This window comes from Rhagoletis pomonella, unplaced genomic scaffold (genome assembly GCF_013731165.1).
Source record: "Rhagoletis pomonella isolate Grant_MI unplaced genomic scaffold, Rhpom_1.0 Rhpom_scaffold_00005, whole genome shotgun sequence".
Lineage (NCBI taxonomy): Eukaryota > Metazoa > Arthropoda > Insecta > Diptera > Tephritidae > Rhagoletis > Rhagoletis pomonella.
Window position 1 is genome coordinate 70,850,305 of NW_023458559.1, and position 20,664 is coordinate 70,870,968.

Sequence of the window (20,664 nt, forward strand, 5' to 3'; positions counted from 1 at the left end):
TATTGGGCGAGCAAAAGGCAACATTTAACGAATTCAGTGGCTGAAAGTCCTCCCCTTCCTGAAATATATGTATGTAAAGGTGTGCAGAGCAGTTGACTGGAGCACCTTAACTGCTGGACACTTTCAGCTGCAAGTCAAAGATTACATTTTCATTTACTTTGCACTTTGATGGCACCAAAATAAATAAACACACAGGCACACACACACAAACACAAGCCCTCACATGCATACGAAAGTATTCAATCATACAACTTTCACACAAATATTGACAGTGAAGCAAATACACATCACACCAGGCAGAATTGCAGGAGCTTTTGTATGTAATATACATACATACATACATACATATGTATGTAGATATTTATCTGGGCAACAATAGTTTCATTTAGTTGGAGAGTTTCAGAAAACTTCAGCTTCACCTTCAAGGACTCTTCTTTTCTGCCACCGATGCTCTTGTAACTTTGATACCTACGGCTTACCAATAGTGTTGTGGTTTATTGTAGTGCCCTTTCAAGTGCAGGCCTCATCGTACCCCCACCAGTTTTCGAATACCTTGAGGTGGGTGGGTGGTATGCATACACATACGAGTACATGAGAAAAATTTCTCGCTTCCAGCTATGGCCAAACTAACGAAAACCACTTGAAACTTTATTAAATTCGATGTATTTACTTAGGATCAGATCGTGCGGTAGCCACATACACACATAAGTTGCATGCCTCAAGCACAGGTAAATAATCGTATACAAATACTTGTGCATATAACCAACACGTTCATACATACACTCACATATAACTTGAGTGTGTGTGTGTGTGAGAAAAATAAAAACACTTCGAGTACAATTCGCTTTTGCACTTGACTGTACTTGCATACAAATTTATTATATGTATTTAAGTCAAATAGTTTTACGAAATATGTGTGTTGAAATCACAGCTTTACTAAGCGCTTTGGTATACTTCTCGCATATTTTTCCGTTAAATTAACTTTCGTGATCAGAGTGGACTGCTGGAAAGGACCAATATTGGCTGCATATGCCATCAGAGCTGGTATATTCGACTGTTCATAGTTGCCAGAGAAGTAGTGCTCGTAGGGACCTGAAGCATATACTGCCACATCGTCACCGCCATGAGTCTCGGATTCCAAGGGCACAGTTGCCATATATTTGTAACTAGGATCGCCTAAATCAGCATCGCTCAAATCTTTTCGGCCATTCTTGGAAGAGTATGTCTTTGAGAAACCGGGACCATTAGCATAGGAAAGTATGGTGTAGGGTAAGTCATCATCTGCGTTGGCGGGAGCCAGGCCGAAAATGTCGGAGCCGCGTGTCTAAAGAAACGTTAAATTAAAAAAAATGCATAATTATGTATGTATCGATCGGCATATTTATACTAGGCCAAAGTACAATAATTTAAATTGTCTCTTCTGCCCAAGAGAATTTTTCTTGTGTTCGGAGAACTTAGGGAAAGTTTTCATAATATGGAGATCATAAATTTTGAATTGAGCGAAAAGTTTTTTTGTTTTGTTTTTGAAGAGACTTTTGAATTAAATTTCCAACACCAGTCAATGGTTGGTGGATTAGATCTCCGAAGCAACAACGTTTATCGTTCGAAGTTACGCTTTCTGGAAAGAGAGGCATGTCCAAGGTAAGTCAGCAGGCCTCTCCACGAACTCTCGGATGAGATCCAGATCTATATCACATAACCACTGACGCTGACGTTACACAGTAGGCTATAAACGACATTCAGAGGTAATCATCACGTTTACCAACTCTCGCAACGAGAATTCCGTCCTTGTAGTGCAACCATCAACATATGAAGAGCTTCGGCTGCCTCGAGAGATCTATTTAACTGTTTTCATTACTAAAGTCTGGATATAGTAGCAAGCTACCCTCACATGTATTTGCCTAGTGAAGGTACCCAAACGGCACCAACCAACTCTCTACTAGCCGCGTTTAATCCCTTCAGCTAACACCCTTTTCTCTTTGGTTCTTACCCGTCGAAGCAGTATGTTTCCTAGGCTTACAGTTAGTAGACCTTGATGACAGCGATTAAAAGTCTACACTGAGGGAAATAATGCATAGTAAAAATGAATACGTTATATTTGATTATCGTTTAAAAATGTTCGTATTTAAAAATAATAATTTCATACAAAATTTATTACGCACGTATTTGACTGTTCACATCTGAGTATGTATATGTAAGTGTACATACGCACCCCAAGCATGCAGAGCGCCGTGACAACACACACATACATACATAGTACAAATCGCGTGCTGTGGTGTTGATGGATATTCAACATTTGAAAGCAAATTTATATGTCTGGGTGAAGCTGAGTGCGCAAAAATTCTTGCCACAAGTTGTTGATATCCGGAGATGGTCGGGTTCGAATTCCACTGCAGGCAACATGCAAATTAAAATTTTTTTTTAGTTTTTGTCTTGATTATTCACTTTACGGATGCTTTTTCAGTACGAACGCGGTCATTTTAATATGCGCGTAATTGAATTGAATATTTACCAATATACAGTACTTTCGTTGACGTTTAGAGTAAGATCAATTACGTTTCTATTTGATTTTAATATTTTTTTCCCTCAGTGTAATTAACCGTTTTGGGCAGGGCTTAGTAAGTGCGCTACTGTAAAAATAACGACTATACCGACAGCGAGTTGGGCTGAGGATGTATGGTCACAGTAGTATAGTACCTTTCCTAAGAGTGCGTGTATACTACGTGATGCTACGCCTGAGTTTGGAAAGGTCTTTGGGACTACAACAGAAGTTGACTTGTGAGTTTGGGAATGCGAAGATAGAAAAATATGTAGGATTTGTGGTTACTGCTTCGAACTGGGGATATGTAAGTAGTTTAAGCTGACGCTTTCAATAATTCACCGACTAAATAGAATAAAGTTCAATGAAATTTCGCAAAGAAAAATGCTACGAAGAGAAGATTCTATAATCTCCATTTTCAAAGTGACTTTTGACTAATTTAAAACTGATGTCAAGGCTTGTTCTATGTACTCTTCCCTTTCAAACACGCTTTGATTCAAAAGTCATATCTCGAGATACATAAGCCATTTCAAATAAGTTAGTATTTTAGAGCTATTAGTAAAAGTAAAATTTCCTTTTTGCTCAACCCAATATTATTGGTGATTGCCTTGACGCCTATTTACTTACCGGATATCCATTGATTGTCATTGTGTGCGAATGATCTGCGGTCACTACGATCAATGTGTCTTCCTCACTTGTCAGATTGCGCGCCAATTCCACGGCACGCGCGAATTCTGCAGTTTCCTCTAACGAGAGATGAGCGCGTGTTACATGGTGCGCCATGTCGATTCTAGCGCCCTCTACAAATAAGAAATAGCCCTCTTCACTTTGACTCAACAGTTCGATGGCCGCTTGTGTCATTTCACTCAAAGATGGCACGCTGTCTGTCAAATTCTTGCGTTCCAAGTCGCCATGGTAGGGGCAATGCGACGAGGCAAAGAGACCCAACAAATATTTTGTGTCGTTAAAATCCACATTATTCAAACCCTCCTTGTTCCACACATATTTTGCGCGGACGCACTGCTCCCGCTTATCCTCCAACCACTCTTCGATCAAGTTACGTCCATCGGTACGTCTACCTTCCACTTCCTCTTCATCGGAATAACTCTCATCGATGAAATTACGCCGTCCGCCACCCATTATCACGCGCAAGCCTTTACCCACTGGCCATTCGACTAGCTGGCGTGCAATGTCCACATTCTTTGTTGCGCTACAACCGTCTTTCTCTATCGCAGCATCGTATTCCCAGCCACGTTGTGCGGTGTGCCCATAAACTCCCGCTGGTGAAGCGTGTGTAACACGCGCAGTTGTCACCAGACCCGTCCACTTGCCAGCATCTTGTGCCCACTTGGCTATGCTTTCCGTGTGTGTGCTCGGATCGGCTGCTAAATCGCAATCATACTTCGGCACTTGTGCATTAACACCAATCGTACCATAGTTTCCCTTCACGCCACTCAAGTAGGCGGTCGCCGTCGAGGCGGAGTCCGGTACGCGCTTATCGACAGCGTAAGTCTTCGAGAGTCCAGTGTAAGGGAATCGATCGAAATAGACCTGTTCGGAGCTATCGCCAAGAAAGGCGCGCGTGGCGGTAGTTGTCTGCACAGACATGCCATCGCCGAGAAAGAGTATAATATTCTTAGCGCGATTCGTATTCAGGCGCGAAGTTTGCTTCAGCTTCTCGGCAAGTATATTTTGGGCTTTATTCACCCAGTACTCCGTCGATTGCTCTGAGGAGTCTTCATGAAGGCTTTTGAGGCATGGTCCATTCGTTCTGGGATGGTCTGTAGGGCGGATGGAAGTTTTAATGATTTCGAAATCAACTCTCATTAAATATGAACTATGATACACCTGGAAATCGAGGCTATTCTATATAGACATGCCAAGCTATCACAAAAAAAAAATATTGCGAATCCCAATCTATAATCATTTTACAATATTTATTGATTTCGTGAATCCCTAAACCCTATTGAGTTTGATTTATTTTAAACGGGGATCCCCTTCACGTCCATCTAATCATTTTGTTTTGAATAATACTTTTATGATCTTTCTCTGACTAAGTGTATAACGCCCAAGTCGCCTGATTATACTAGATTAGCGATACGATTTAAGTGAGCAAACTTTCAGGGTAAGTAACTGTGTTTACGTATCTCGTTTTTTTCGCACGTTCCCATTAAGATTTGCGTTGCCACTTGAATGTTTTATTAGTGATAGATTTGGCTGGTTAAACTGGTCAATATGCAGAGCGATTAACTTTGACATATATATATACTATCGCGATTCGCAATATCTACATTTTTTTTTTGGCATTTTTGTTTTGTTTTATGATTGTAAAAGTGCATTGCAACAAAGAGCTTAAAGTAAAAATCTTTTTTGATTATAAAATTTATGACGATATTGCTTTATCTGTATTCAGAATTTATCTATGTACTATACGCACTTAGGAGCTGATAATTTGTTGTCAAAAGACTTTTTACTAGCTGTTGTCCGCAGCACCATGCATGTGAAATTCGTTTTGACGTTATGCTTTCCTATGTAATGGAAAAGAAAAATAATGATTTCATTAAAAATAATACTCGTATTTCACCCTGAAGGACTTTTGGTGTTAAATACTATCTTTCGTAGCTGATGCTGGTAAATTGTTCTTCATACTGAAACGGCTAGTTTAGGTAAACTTTGGCACAAACATTTGCCTTGCTCTTGAAAGACTGAAAAACTGAATAAAAAATTAATTGCCCAAGTTTTTGTTTCTTTTCAAGAGCATATTGTTTTATTCTATTTCACTTAAAAAAAAAAAAAATATTTACAATTTGAAAAGGCGGCAACTCTCTTATAAGACGCTTTTAAAATAATTTGGTGTAAATACATACGTAAAATACCTCGATTGCAATATTTCACTTAACCTGTTAATTTAATATTAATGGATTTTATAAGAAGCTTTTTCTTTTCAAAGAAATACACTCCTAAGTTTGCCATTGCGTGCCCAGCGCCGACCACTGTTAAAAAAACTAATTTTTCTAATTTAGAAGTTGCCCGGACCAGGTGTCGAACCTAGGTCTTACGGAGTGGACCTCTAACCACTCAGCCAGAACTGCCCATTAATTGAATTCAATTTAAGTTTTTAAACCTTTGGCAACCATCTTAAACATATTTTTCAAGTTTTCTTTTATTGAATTTAACTATGTTGACAGGTGGCAACCTTCATTTCAAAATATATTTTTCTCAGCCCCCTCTCTCTTGATACACATTTTTAATACTATATACATTTAGATTAATAATTAAATTCAGTTTAACTTTCTAAACAGGTGGCAAGCCTCTTAAAAATATTTCCGAAAACACTTTTGTTATACCTTTTCCAACTGACAATTTTTTTAATATTTATCGTAAATTGTAGATTAAATAGGATTTACTCTCTAAAAAGGTGGCAACCCTTTTCCGAAATGAAGCTTCCTCAAACCTCTTTCATTTAGCACCCATATTTTAACTTCTTAAACAGTAGGCAACCTTCTTCAAAAAATATTCGCTCTGTTAAACATTCTCGGGAGGACTGAAGCTAACATCACCGCTTTCTAAGAAATGCAATCTACGGTGAAACGTATGTCGTGCACCCCAGTTCACGAGCGTCTCACAATCTGCATCAAAGCGTGGTTTGTCAATATCTGGCTAATTGGCGTCACGCTCTGGCAACAGATAAGGACTAGGCGTCCAAGAATCTCTTCGCGCACTTACTAGCGCTGCACTTCCCATGTTATAAAAATCATGCTTGTCGATGAGCTATAGGGCGGAAAAGTAAGTTGGCTTATGTCCTACTGTCGGAGCATTCAGCCACCACAACGAAACATCCGACAACGTACTTAGGCTGATCGAGCTCGCCGGATCTCGAAGAATGATGGTCTGCAGCATTAGATTCCAGAGAAAAAAACCAGAAACCAAATCGATTGTATAGTGATAGACCAAATTTTAGAGGAGGACCAAACAGCTACTCAGATCAGCAGCAAAAAATTAGCACAAGGAAGTTTCGCCATCAAAAAACTGCTGTTAGAATGGATAGCCTGCACCTTCGCTGCTTGACTTTAAGACCCACTCTGTTAGCACATGCGGGAGCTATCTGTGGACATTATACACAAAACACGACTGCGGAGAGTGGGAAATGCTTGCGATAGTAAGAACAAGAAAATTAGGCCTAATACGGAGAGGTCCCTAAAAAACTAAACACGGCTATTTTTACAGCCGCCTTCTAGCCACCCTAATGAGCCTGTGAAAAATTATTTTGAGCTCCGTCAGAATTGGGAAGGACCTCTCCGAGCTGTTCGATACTAAACAATAATTCAGACAGGGAGACTCGCCATCGTGCAACTTCTCTAATCTGCTGCTGGAGACGATAATAAGCGCTGGACTGTATCTCTCAACTACACTGTTTTATAAGAACTGATATCGACATCATCGGTGTCTGGGCTGACTTCTCGAAATTTGCTATGAGTAGCAAATAGCGTGCTGAATGAAGAAAAAACGAAGTATCCCCTGCCATTAAAAACAAACAGTCACTGTTGACAGCCATAAATTCAAAACAGTAAAACACTTCGCTTATCTAGGAAGCAGCATTATCACCGATAATAATGTGCACCTTGAAATCCAACGGAGAACCACTCTTGACAAACTTTGGACTGAATAAGCAACTGAGAAGTAAAGGCCTCTCTCGTGCTCCTGGGGTGTATGGTGGTGCCCAAGCATGGACAATGAAAACATCTGACAAGGCGGCCCTTGAAGGGTTCGAGAGTAAAATGTTCGCGGATATGCGGGTCTTTACGCGAGGACGACAAGAGTGAATGCTGCACACGCACGATGAAACGGGGAGCTGCATGAGCTTTATAACGGTATCAAAATGATGCAGCTTTAAGGCCTGTATGCAGCTCTCAAGAAAAGCAAAAACTCCATATAAAATGACGTACAAGAAATGGCTAAGAAATTTTCTTAAGTCAAATTTCCTTAAGGCAGTACGCAGTTCTTAAGGAATTTACTACGCTTTCTACTACGGTTTTTTTAAGTTTTTTGTGAAAAAAGAGCAGAAGGCAGCCCAGGTTTGCAATGGAAATATATGCCCGTTCCATTATTTCTTGAGGAAAGAGTGAGGCAACAGACTGTGAAGTATCAAAAATGTCAAAATTCCTTGGACACACACACGAAATAATGGCAATTTTTTCTTGACCGTTTTCTTGAGAGCTTCATAGAGGGCTTTAAAATACTGAGGCTCCGCTTGCTCGGTCCAGTCATACGAATTGACACAAATGCTTCAACCCTGAAAGTACTCAACGATGTACTCATTTGTAATAGCAGAGAAAGAGAATGGCCTCCTCTGCCCAGCTGCTGAACGAAGGCAGTCTATGATTATGGGTCTTTCTATTTGTGTGATAATATTAAGACGCTCACCACAAATTGGAAGAAAAGGCCAAAGGCGCAACCAAAATGTTACACACATTTTTTTTCTCTCTTAAGGTATCTTCAACGAAAGTTTACCCAAATAGATTAATCAAAATCACAGCGCGGGAAAACCCTTACAATTCATTTATTATTCCATCGAAAACCACTCTGCATTCCAGTAGCGCTCAGCAATTTGCAAATACGTTATAACTCAAATTCAATACAGAAAGAAAAAACGTAAACAAGTAAATATTTGACGCTCACTTAATTCGCTAAGTGCTTGACTGGGCCTCTCAATATTCCAAATTTTTTATTAATTAGATTCACAGTGAGTTGTTTAGAGACCTACTAACACCCATGCAAACCCGTTTCACTTTCATTTTCTCACAACCGTTCCAGTATATCACTTTATTTAATCGAATATTTTGACACACATATGTATGTACGTGTTTGAATTCTATTTATGCCGCTACTGGAAGACCCATACTTACACTCATCCGCAGTTGCCGCTACTGTGTAGAAGGCCAAAAGCCCCAATATAAGCCAGCGACTGTTCATTATTGAAGACACTGAGCGCAAAGAGTTAACACGAACGTCACAAGCTACCGAATACTACTATTGAACTTTTTGCAATGTGACAAAGTTTTTATTCAAATTTATTTAGAATGTAAACAAAAACAAAGAGGCTAGAAAAGTCTTAAAAGGCTAAGGAGAATAAATAAAAGCGACGATAAGTATCAATGGCGATTAATACTTTACGGGTTCTAGTGATAGTAAGAATGAGCTATGCTGGACGAAATTAAAATAGAAAGCATTTGAAAAGCATGTTCAATAATTGGAAAGCTTACTGAACATAGATAGGCGTAACATTTTTAAGTGGACCTCAGTGCTCAGACTTGTGATAGTCGCTAATAGTCTGTCTAATATACGTCAGCGAGTACTTATAGAGTATTGCAAGGTGCCAAGTTACCGCCGTGTATCACGTGCAAGTTCTACAGGTTTCTCGCGCATTAATAATCTAATCAAATTAAATTGCTGGCCAATAAGTTACTGTTATCCCAACCGAGACAGCCAAGCCCAAAATAGTGGCGTTTCAACGAACTCCATATGCAGATTGTAAAGACTGTGCCCTTCAAGTGCCTAATACATACGTACGTGCATATACCCGCTATAAAAGGCCGCGTCTAGACGCTCAACTACAGTCTTCAATAATATGTCGCATCAGCCACATAATTTGCAGAAATACTGCTTCGTCGCTTTACTGCTACTGGCCGCTTTACCGCCCTACACCACCGAAGCCGTGCCCAGCGTCGCATGCGATCTCGCTGATAACGATGGCGAGTGCATGGAAGCCGTAATGCATCCAGGGCTACGAAACTCTGCGTTATCAAATCGTGCACAAGAGAGCGAGGAGACCACAAATGTCTATTGGCTACAGAAGGGTAAAGAATTTGTGCGCAAACAAGCAGCAGCGAAGTTTAACAAGCGCGTAGCCAAGAATGTCATACTATTTCTGGGCGATGGCATGGGCGTGAACACGTTTACGGCAGCGCGCAATCTGTTGGGTGGCGAAGAGAAGCAGCTTTCCTTTGAGAAGTTCCCGCACACCGGCTTTTCGAAGACCTACTCGGTCAACACGATGGTGCCCGACTCTGCTTGCACATCTACCGCTTACTTGTGTGGCGTGAAAGGCAATCACGGCACAATCGGCGTCAACGGACGTGTGGAACGTGCCGACTGTGAAGGTATGCGCAATTCCAGCAATCACGTACATTCGATAGCGAAATGGGCTTTGGACGCTGGCAAATCGGCTGGTCTTGTGACCACCACACGCGTAACGCACGCGTCACCAGCGGGTATGTATGCGCATGTCGCAGATCGTGAGTGGGAGAATGACGCTGTGTTAGCGGCCGATTGCGGCCGGGATTCAGAACTGCCCGATATCGCGCAACAGCTCGTACATGGCGAGGTCGGCAAGCAGCTGAAAGTGATATTCGGCGGTGGGAAGCGTGAGTTTATCGACTCTTCAATTTATAAGAAGGGCAATCGACAGGATGGACGTAATTTGATTGAGGAATATCAACAGCAGTCGACGCGTAACGCCTACGTGGAGACATTTGAAGAATTAGACGATTTGGATTTGAGTGTTTACGATCGAGTCTTGGGTTTATTCCACAAGTCACATTTGGATTACTATTTGGACGCGGAGGAAACACAACCGACACTGAAAGAGATGACTGTGCGCGCAATTGAAATACTACAAAAAGATGAAAACGGATTCTTTCTCTTTGTGGAGGGCGGACGTATTGACACAGCGCATCATAAAAATTTGGCGGAATATGCATTAGTCGAGACTGTAGAATTCTCAAAAGCTATTGAAGCAGCACGTGAGATGGCATCGGAAGAAGATACGCTCATTGTAGTGACGGCAGATCATTCGCATGCTTTCACAAATGCCGGCTATCAGGTAGGTTGCGAAATAAAAAAAATACGAAAATGTTGAGCAAATGGTGGCGCTACACAATCATCCGAATCTCCGCATATCTGCTAAAGCAATGCAATTTGTATGCGATTTTTAAATGTCTATCCGCTCTCTTTTTTTCTTCAGAATCGTGGTAGCGATATTTTCGATGTCACACCAACCAAAGCCGATGATGACAAGTCATACTTGGCGTTGAGTTACGCAAATGGACCCGGTTTCGAAGAATATTACAACACTAAAAAGTATAAGCGTCGCAATCCTGAGAAAGTTCGCGAGACAACCGATACATTTCCGGCCACAGTTCCCTTGGAGAGTGCAACACATGGTGGTGAAGATGTAGCGGTATTTGCTTCAGGGCCTTGGTCTCATCTCTTCACCGGCGTGTATGAACAAAATACCATACCACATTCGATGGCGTATGCGGCGTGCTTGGGGGATGGTCTGAAAGCCTGCTGACGGAATGTGATTGGATAAGACTGTGAAATACATGCATATATAGTGTGCATATGTACATACATAAATATTAAAAAAATATTTTCCAAAAAGCAAAAAAAAACGTTGGAAATGTACATAAATACTTAATAGAAAAAAGGTAATCTTATCCAAATGAGCTGTCTGCGATTAACTGACGTACTTATAATGCTTGAAACACGTGCGTGTTAGATAGTACCAAATATCAAAAGTATTTCATACATACGGTATGTAATGCGTAATATTTAATTTAAATGATTTTGGAAAAAATAAATTCATGGAAAGTACAAAATACCAAGATCTAATTGTATAGATGTGTAAGCGTCGATAAGTACTAGATATTTTGCATTATCATTGCGGTGACCATCCGTCCGATTTTGTACTTTTTGTCACTTGTCCTGGTAGGCGATTTATTTTTTATAGGAAGCAAGATGTTCTATATCTTTTTAAATTTTGCTTAAAATTTGCTTTTCAAGGAACAAAAAGTTAAGGGATTCGATGTAAAATAAGTTTAGTTTTAATTATGCTAAATTTTATATCACTCGGAATTATTCGACGAGTAAAATTTCTTGAAAAAATATTTATTAAAAAAGCCGAAGACAAAGACTGAACACGTAAAAACAGTAAGGGTATTCACCTATGTGTGTGAATTTACAAAACATATAAAATTAAGTATTATGTTCAGAGAAAACTGGTCAGCATGAAGTAAAAACCAAATATTTCTTAAGCTTTACCCAGAATTGCAGCGGACGACGATTAACCGCTGTCAAAATTAAAACTCATAAAGACATATGGAATGGTTTATAATTGGGGCGGCAGCGTTTTTACTGCCGAAGTTTTTCGATTGATTTAAATTTATGTATTTCTCTTTTTATCGCCTAGCGGGACGGCACAATTTTGTGTGTTGATTGTAGTAATTTTTACTATTTTCACAAGTTTGCCAATGTTATCATCCATTTTTATTTCCCGCAAGCCTACGTACACGCACGTACCGAAAAAATATTTAATTTTAAAGATAATTTTCAAATCAAAATGACAACTGACAGAAGCCGTTCGGCGCTGCCATTGAGTTTACTCTGACGAATTTCACTGCGGCAACTCTTCAGCTGTTTACTTACCGCCGACCGACTGGGTAGAGCTTTAAACTGTACAAATAAATTCTTTAATTTGATTTACTATTGCCGAATATTTTCGGGGAATTTGATGGTAACATTTTTATCTTGAGTTTACTTATCCTTTGGAGTAGAACTCCATACCAGCGGTTTATTCGGCTGTCAAATTCAGCATGATTTGAGTGAAAATTGCTTGATAATACCAATTTGGCATTAATCTTTTTGAAAGAAAAAATATTCTGCTGTATCTATAGTTGGCCGGCTTAAAATTAAAGATTTTTTTTTTGGTAAAAATAAAAATAAATAAATGTTATATAAAAATATTATTAAGGTTGATAAAGGGGTTATTAAAAATACCACACTTCCTAATATAACAGTCTTTTAATATTTTTTTTTAGAGGAAAAATTTGCTATAAATCCCCAAATCGGACATTTTTTCGACTAAATGCATATTTTAAGAGATTGTATATTTTCAATATAGCGTAAACACTTTAATTAGACATAAAAATCTTTTTATGTAAGATAGAATGTTAAAGGTAAATTTTATCGCCTTATTTATTTTGCAAAAAATTACTTCGCAAACTCGATGTAACTAATTTTTGAAATCAACCGTATATGCCTTTGTTAAACTAACTGAATAAATAAGCTTTTAAATAAACCGTTAAACCGCATAAATAAAAATTCCTTTCCTATAAAATCTATGTGTTTCTTTTACGTGCATCATTGGCAACACTATACAAATATTTCAAGATTCCATTACGTTCCGCTCTACTCACGTTTGAGGAAAAGTTGAGAAGAATTTGAGAACTAACGACTGAGATTTGAGAAAAGGACTGATATTCAAATAGAAATTTAACAAAAATATTTATTGGTTGGTTTTTGCACAACAATTTTCATTGAAACGGCCTTAAGCTCACTAAATATTGTTGAATATAAGCTAAGTTGTAATAAGAATATAAATAAATAATTTAACCCAGACGATTTTGAGATAAGTTATTTTTTGTAAAAAATTACAGTAAACTAATTTTTTGTCCCCTATTCGGCTGATATGCTTATGTAAACATGGTCACCGTAATTATCATACGCATAAAGTTACGCCAGTTTACAATAATAGTTTCATCAAAAGTAAAGAAAAAAGTTCTCCTCTTTGTTCGACATCGTCCAAGTTTCACCTTCACCTTGACACACCAATGTTGTTGACAACAGCCGTCGCTTGAGCTAATCTGTTATTTTGCTAGAGTGTCAGGTGACTTTCTCAATTTTGTGAATACCCCTTTTCTAAGTATACAAAGTCCTTCACTAATTCCAACAGTTCTCCCAACACTGATGAATGATTGAAGGTATTTTGCTGTTTTTTCGTTCACCACCAGATCATCTTTTTTGGCTCCTTTTCCTAGTTAAAAAATATTCCAATGATCTGGCAACCCTGATTGTAAGGTGCAACTGCGATCGAGATGGACAGCTCCAAAGTGAGTTATCGTCTTTTAAACGTCGTTTAGTTTCTAACGGCTCGGAGAAGTCCTTCCCAATTATGACAGTGCTAAAAATGGTACTCGACGTCACTCAACATAGCCGTACTAGTTTTGCAGGCATACCAAGTTCAGACATGGCATCGTGAATCTAGCCAAAACCGGTTTTAAAGAAGACAAACAGATGCTGTGTGTCAATTTGCTTACTTATCTAGTGTCTTTCCCTTGACTTCACACGCTGTCGAAATCTTGTCAACGGTAAACTTTCCAGGTCAGAGGGCATACTAATATGGTCTAATCAGTTGGTTGATGCAAGGTTTCAGTCTTTCACACAGTATCGTCGATAGGACCTTATAAGTATTGTTGAAAATACTTTTCGGGCGATAATTGGCGCAAACAGCGGCCCATCCAATATCAGGGCATGCATTCATCATACTCATATATTTGTAAATATGAGCAATAAAGTAAAAGACTGCCAGATGTTGCTTACGAAGCAAAATTATCATTTGGTTTTATTTGTGCACTATTTATATAATTTTTTTTTATTTTAAACATTCTGATAAGATAATATTTTAAAAGTCTCCACTTTTGGAGAGTTTGATAAACCTATTTATAATAAAGCTGTTAGTCTAATTTAGTATTTTCCGCTCCAATCAGCATAATTCAGCAGCATGCGTGAAGTCTCCAACTGTGGAGAGAATTCCAAAAGCTTGTTTGGCATAGCTTATAAGCATTCTAATGTAAATTTAGTTTTTTACGTTACATTCGGTGCATAAATCTTGTGAGAATTTAAATCTGTACATAGATATACATAACGTCACTACACACGAATAAAGGCGCGCAAGTGTTTTAACGGCGAAAAAAGGCGCGTAAAAAAATTTTGCGAAAGAAGATGCTTATGAAAAACTTCGGCGAGGTATGTTAAGAGTCTTTGACGCTGAAGTTTTTTTATGCGTCTTTTTCTGCCGTCAACTTTTGAGCTCGCGCCTTTATTCGTGACTAGTGACGATAAGTATTCTTCTTCAATGAATATTATCGCGCAAATAAATGCAATCATAAGCCAATAAAGTACTCACCACAGTCTAAGTATATTAATTTAAAATTATGTCATTAAATATACACACACACATGCATGTGCATATGCATACACATACATACACACTTACAGACAACGATACTCGCAGAGCCAATATTGACCGCAATACACTGCCAATTGGATCGAAAATCGGAAAATGTATAATTAATAGAATTTTCCGCAGCGCCACTGTACGCATAAATCCATAAATTACAATGATTTATTTTTTATTATATTTAAACACACATCTGTACATACTTATGTACATGCGAGTGTCGCTATGCTGTTAAAGCTACATATTTGCGCTTCTTTTCCATTAACTATTTGTGCCAATACACTGCACAATGTATATGAATATGAAAAAATACATATTGTATGCAACGACAGCAGCTGCTGTCAGCCGATAGTCAAGCCGCCAGACAGACAGGCACCCAGCACCCAGGCTAGCATTGATTGCGCTTTCCTGCATAGCTCTTTAATAACATGTCTACATACGTACATACTATATTAATGTATGCATGGAGGTACCTAACTACATATGTATGTATGTACATACATATATGTATTTGCTTACCGAATACATTCACACCTCTACATCGCTCTTCTTCAACGATCCCACCTTCACAAACGTTCACACATTTTGAACACGCTTCATATCAACTTGAAGCGTTGTCCTTTCGACCTACACACACACTCGCCCAATCCCAACTGCCACGCCCACTACACTTGCACAACATTTTAATTAACCATTATCACAGCTGTTGCAGCGTTGGCGATGTGAGTGTTAAATTTACATTTTATGGCGAATGGAATGAGAGAAAGATTGCAAAACAAAGAGAAAGTGGGCGGGAGGCAAGCGAAGTGTGGAGGGAAAACATGCGAGAAAGGGCGAACTTATGAAGTGATAGGTGACATTTACATACATGCGGACAAACGCTTATTTTCTTTTGTTTTTATCAAACAAACACTCAACAAAGCTTAATAAATATTCGCACAGTGCCCAGCTAACATTTAATTTCTATAAAATCCGTATTAGATGTAGAATACAATTATTCAGAGATTTCAGCATTTTGTAGAGAACGATTTTTTTTTTCATGCGTATTTTTTTCCTTTTTTCACGAATTGGATATGAATTTAGTACAATGTTTACAACGATTTTACAACTCTACAGCTGTAACAACTGCCAATAACAGTTAAATGGAAAAGGGAGCAAAAATAAATCCAAAATAGTTCGGTGATTTGACAGGCCGTATTTCGGTAAAAAAAGGTCGTATTGAGACTTTGAAGCTTTAAGATTCAATTTTTTTGGCTAAATTTTTTAGAAGCTACGGTTCTCATGAAATCCTAACAGAGAACGGGAAAAAATGTTTCCCTTTTTGTTTGTCCACGGGCTTGGAACAACTTCATTTAGTTAGGTCGGCACATAGATCAGATAGCATGTTTATTAACCTTAAATTTATTTATTTTTTTAAACCTCGCTCTATTTCTTTGAGTAGCGTATTTTAAGACAGAGTTCGCAAAAATTCTCACTGAGGAATAAAATTTCCATATTCCTGCTCACTGCAACTCAATACAAGAACAATCAATTTTTATTTTTATTTGAGTGAGTCAAAAAAGAAAGAATACTCTTCAACTACATTTATTTTTTTTTGGCTCAATATTTACCTCACGTCTCTATGCCACTCAAAATATTACTCCTCATTAGGGCTGTGCGATTAATTGATTACTCAAAATTTTAATTAATCATAAGTAAGTTAACTCAATTATTCGATTAATTAGAAATTATGATAACTCAAAAGTTCAGTTACTCGAGTAATCAAGATTTTTGATTAACCAAAAACAAAAATATTTGAGTAATTTGCTTTATGATTAATAAACATTTCGAGTAAATTGAGTAATCAACATTTCAACTCTTTACATATGTATAAAGTAGTAAAAGTTCCTTGATACTTTGAAAACAACGTTTCTGTTTTCAAAAATTAAAACGAAAAATTTTTTCATATACAGAATGTAAAAAAGAAAATAAGCATTTTCCAAAGTAAACTCTTTTAACGAGCAAAATTATTTTTTTAAGTAATCATATTTCAAGTAACTCGATTAATCATCGTTTTGAGTAATCAAAATCTTGATTACTCGAGTAATTGATTAACCGAATAATTGATTAACCAACTTGCTCGAGTAATCGAATAATCGCACAGCCCTACTCCTCATGCAATAGCGTTCTGTCTCTTTTACTCATCTAGCTTTCAGTTGAAATTTACTGTAATTTTCTAAAGCTGAGGTGTTAATTTAATAAAAAACAAAAAGTTTTTCGGATGACGTTTTGTAGGATATCAAAGCTTTTGGCTGTGCTGGGTTGGCATAATGTTTTATTATATTTCCAGCGTTTTATTTTGCACAACTGCATAGATATTAATTTACAAGCAATCACATGCGTACATATTGTAGATTCAAATATGTGCATACATATATGTGTAAATATTGGGTCATATGAAAAGTCTGTGGGGATTTTTTTTCACTATATGGTGTTGAAGCCCATGCATCTGGCAACATTAATTCAATCGCGTCAATCTGACGTGCGTTTGAAAAGTGTGATTTCAGGCTACACTTTTTGTATAAACAGTTTTGTAATTCGTCGCTCGAGAAAAATTTTATATTTGTAGCAATCGTGCGCATTTGGTGTAAGGAATGTCAATACTATTAAGATCGATATTATAGTCTACACAAAGAAGTGTAGAATTAGCTTATTCTAACCTACCACCTTAAACGGTATAGGACTTGCTCTTAACGTAGGTCAAATACTTTCTATACTCGATTTCTGTAAACGGTAAAATAATATAGTATATTTTGTACACGACTCCCATGTTTGTCACGGGTGCACTACCTTCTACACCCACTAAATATTTGAAAGGAGAATTGAATCTACCGCTGGTGAAACTCTGCCGCAAATTTCTAACCGGCTGCGGTCCTGCTAGGAAAAAAACGATCCCGCAGAAGAGAGACCTCAGATTCGGACACGCAAAGGATTTAGAAACTCTGCCGTATAAACTACGAAAACTAGATTAAACCAAGTCACTAGTCTGTTTAGACAAAAAGTTATCCATTAAAATCCCAGAGAGGAACGAATGAGAAGGTGCCAAAGGCCTAGACCCAGGGTCGATGAATATAAGTATAAGCAGATGGTTCCATAACGGAGGCCGCTTGGCGGTTCATAACTTCCGGCCCTCCAAAACGGGCTATTACTATATATTCTGACAGTCAAGCTGATATTAAATGTCAGTCAAGAGTCGACGTATACCGATCGCTTGGCTCGACCGCTCTTTCCTCTCATTAGTAGTCGGGCTAATCACCGGACACTGTCTTATGGCCACGCGGGAAATAAATTGGGATGGCGAAGGGGTGGAAAGTATCGAACACTATCTCTGCCACTTTGCCAAACCACTTCTTCAACAAGTACTTTTTTAGATTGCGTAGTCGTCCTCAGCGAAGATTTTAAATTTTCTGCACTATAAAAAAACACAAGGTAATTAAATTTTGAAGGGAGGGAAAGAAATAAACGGCTTTTGGCAGTAGCATTACAATGGGCTTTTTCAACTCCTACACCCAACCTAACGGTGATAATACTGTGAGTGAACGCCGGACCCAGGAGGGTCTTGCTCGTTTCTCTTGCGGAAATGTTGATGACAAAGATGCACCGCGCTCTGTTCGGCCAGTCACTAAAAATTTCGCTGAAATAATGCAACTGGTTGAGAAAGACCGGCGTTTAATTTGTAAGGAGATAGCGGAGGCACTAATTGGCCAACAGAGTAGGAGTGGCGGTCTATCGTGGCCACACATATCTTTGATGACACGGAAAAAAAATACGGAAATTAGTTTGGATTTTTTAATGCATCCCCGAAATTTGCATCGCTTGACTTCCATTCGTTGAGGTCTCTGCTAAACTCTCTTAATGATAAAGTAATTTGCCGACCCATGTGCCGCTGAAAATCCCTTCGCCAAGTTTTCCCTCGATCAACCACCACAGAGGTTCCACATCGAAGGAATTATGAAGCTACCCAAATATTTAGAAAAAGTTATAGATACCATTGACCTATTAGTTCTTAATTCAAATTGTTTTAAAATAATTTTTTTTTTTTAATTTACCCAAAAATCCGCGTGGACTTTTTATAGTACCCAATACGTTGGCGACTTTATATCAAATTCTACTACGTGCCATAAAGGTAAATACATACCTGCATACTTGCAAACATATAAATGTTTGTCTGCATATCGATATGAGTACACACACTTGACATTCGAAAATGCCGAATGCACTGACAGCTGAATGTTGACAATTATGACAGCTACATACAGCTTCCGGGCTTACCACCAACCACTGCTGCTGCTGCTATCATCAATTGTTCGTATTCTTATTGTTATTGTTAATTTTTATAGCAATGGCTATGGTTATGGCTATATAGTGCTTATCATAACTATACGACCCACACATATTGACAAGTTTGACAAGTATAGGCTATTTATTTTATTATTGTTTAATTTTAATCATCTTTTTATAAAAAAAAAATAGTTAATTCCTAAAGAAATCGTATAAATCTAAATTTAAAACTTTGTGCAATATTTAAAAAAATATCGTTCAACTTTCATAAGAAATTCGAGCTTTCTAATTAGATTTTTTTAGAAATATTTGGAGTATATAATTTTGTAGCGCATTCAATTTTGATATAACAAAATGCAAGTTTAAATAGCTAGGACCAAAATGTATTTAACAAAGTATGATTGAATTTGACATTGCTCTCATAAAAACCATCCTATAAAGTCAAATTAAAAAATATGGTATGCATTTTGAATCGCTCGTTTATATTTTTTGACACTATAGTACCTTAAAAGGGAGCCGCACTGAGTTGTCAATCACACCTTGTTTAATACACCTTGGCTAGGACTAACCGTTCATTTTTAACCGCCTTCACAAAAAGAAGGTTATCAATTCTTCGGAATATTTTTTTTTATGTATGTATGTTACCGCGTAAGTTTGGACCACGTCAACCGATTTCTATAATTCCTTTTTTAAAGGAAAGGTGTTACCTTGCAGGTAGTCCCATGCTAATTTGGTTTAAATCCCATCATTGGATCATGAAGAGATTAACGATGATCTTAAATTTTTTTATGAAAATTGAAGTCGGTTTTGTTTTTTGCTTAAAATTACTTGTTCGATGATTTTTTATGTGGAGAAATGAGTAACACCTACACCAAAAAAATTGTCAAAAATCAACGGTAAGTCCAAGCTCCTGCAAACTTGCACTTTATTTTATTTTTATTGCAGAAAAATTGGTTTAAAGTATAAACCAAATTTTTATAAATAAAAAATTCAAATTTAAAAATAGTCAAAACATATCAATATGTGAGTGACGTATAGTTACCATACGCGCTATAAGCTGTGATTGTTGCAGTTGCAGTTGCATTTATTGGCAGTATTGTCATTTATCTTGCTAGCGTGTGTGTCGTTTGCGTTGAAATTAACGCCATTTTAATTGAATTTTAATATTTTACACATGAGCGATGAACAGAGCGCAGCGGATGTGCGTTATAAGTGGAGTGGAGAGTTGTGAGTTGGCAGTTGGCAGTCGGAAAAAAAGGATATGATGCATGTTCCTTGCTGCTTTGGCGGCTTACAAAAGACAAGTGGCAACATTTGATAAGCATGCGGCTGACAGCTACATAGTTGAAAACGTAAGCTGACAGCCAAAGCCAACAACGACTATATACAAGTGACAAGCAATGCGTGGAGCGGAAGAAAGGAAAGCGAAAAGCGGAAATTTGTTGCAACGGCATGAAATTGGATTGTCATTATTGCATAGTCAGTGCAAATGCGTTTTTTGCGTGTGAATTGGCATATTTGGTGTGCGGTAAAATTATTTTTACAATAAAAAAGAATGCGCGTACACATGCACATTTGGACATTTGTTGAGAATGCTGCACACCCAACAGCATCAGCCAATCAACAATGCTGCACAATACTACACAATTCAATGCATAACTTAAATTCATAATACTATTAATTCCAAATGCAACAACGCCTGCCTGCCTGCCTGCCTGCCTGCCTG

General features: G+C 37.9%; 2 protein-coding genes across 2 annotated transcripts; one reads left to right on the forward strand and one right to left on the reverse strand.

The window, feature by feature from the left end:
- Positions 1-903: 903 nt before the first annotated feature.
- On the reverse strand, positions 904-20,041 carry LOC118740203 (membrane-bound alkaline phosphatase-like). Its single transcript, XM_036471701.1, has 4 exons — positions 19,981-20,041; positions 15,138-15,212; positions 3,167-4,320; positions 904-1,324 (listed from the first exon to the last, which is right to left on the reverse strand). Exons 1-4 carry the CDS (start codon positions 20,039-20,041, stop codon positions 926-928), a joined length of 1,689 nt encoding a protein of 562 aa, XP_036327594.1. The 3' UTR covers positions 904-925.
- LOC118739723 (membrane-bound alkaline phosphatase-like) lies at positions 9,168-10,892 on the forward strand. The gene is made up of 2 exons (XM_036471235.1): positions 9,168-10,421; positions 10,563-10,892. Exons 1-2 carry the CDS (start codon positions 9,168-9,170, stop codon positions 10,890-10,892), a joined length of 1,584 nt encoding a protein of 527 aa, XP_036327128.1.
- Positions 20,042-20,664: the final 623 nt, after the last annotated feature.

Excerpts from the sequence above, each read along its gene's own strand:
- LOC118739723 (XM_036471235.1), top strand. The coding sequence starts at position 9,168 with ATGTCGCATCAGCCACATAATTTGCAGAAATACTGCTTCGTCGCTTTA. Across the intron at positions 10,422-10,562 it reads TCACAAATGCCGGCTATCAG|AATCGTGGTAGCGATATTTT; the intron begins GTAGGTTGCGAA and ends TTTTTTCTTCAG.
- LOC118740203 (XM_036471701.1), bottom strand. The coding sequence starts at position 20,041 with ATGACAATACTGCCAATAAATGCAACTGCAACTGCAACAATCACAGCT. Across the intron at positions 15,213-19,980 it reads CACAGCTTATAGCGCGTATG|CGTGTTCAAAATGTGTGAAC; the intron begins GTAACTATACGT and ends GTTGATATGAAG. Across the intron at positions 4,321-15,137 it reads TAGAGGTGTGAATGTATTCG|ACCATCCCAGAACGAATGGA; the intron begins GTAAGCAAATAC and ends TCCGCCCTACAG.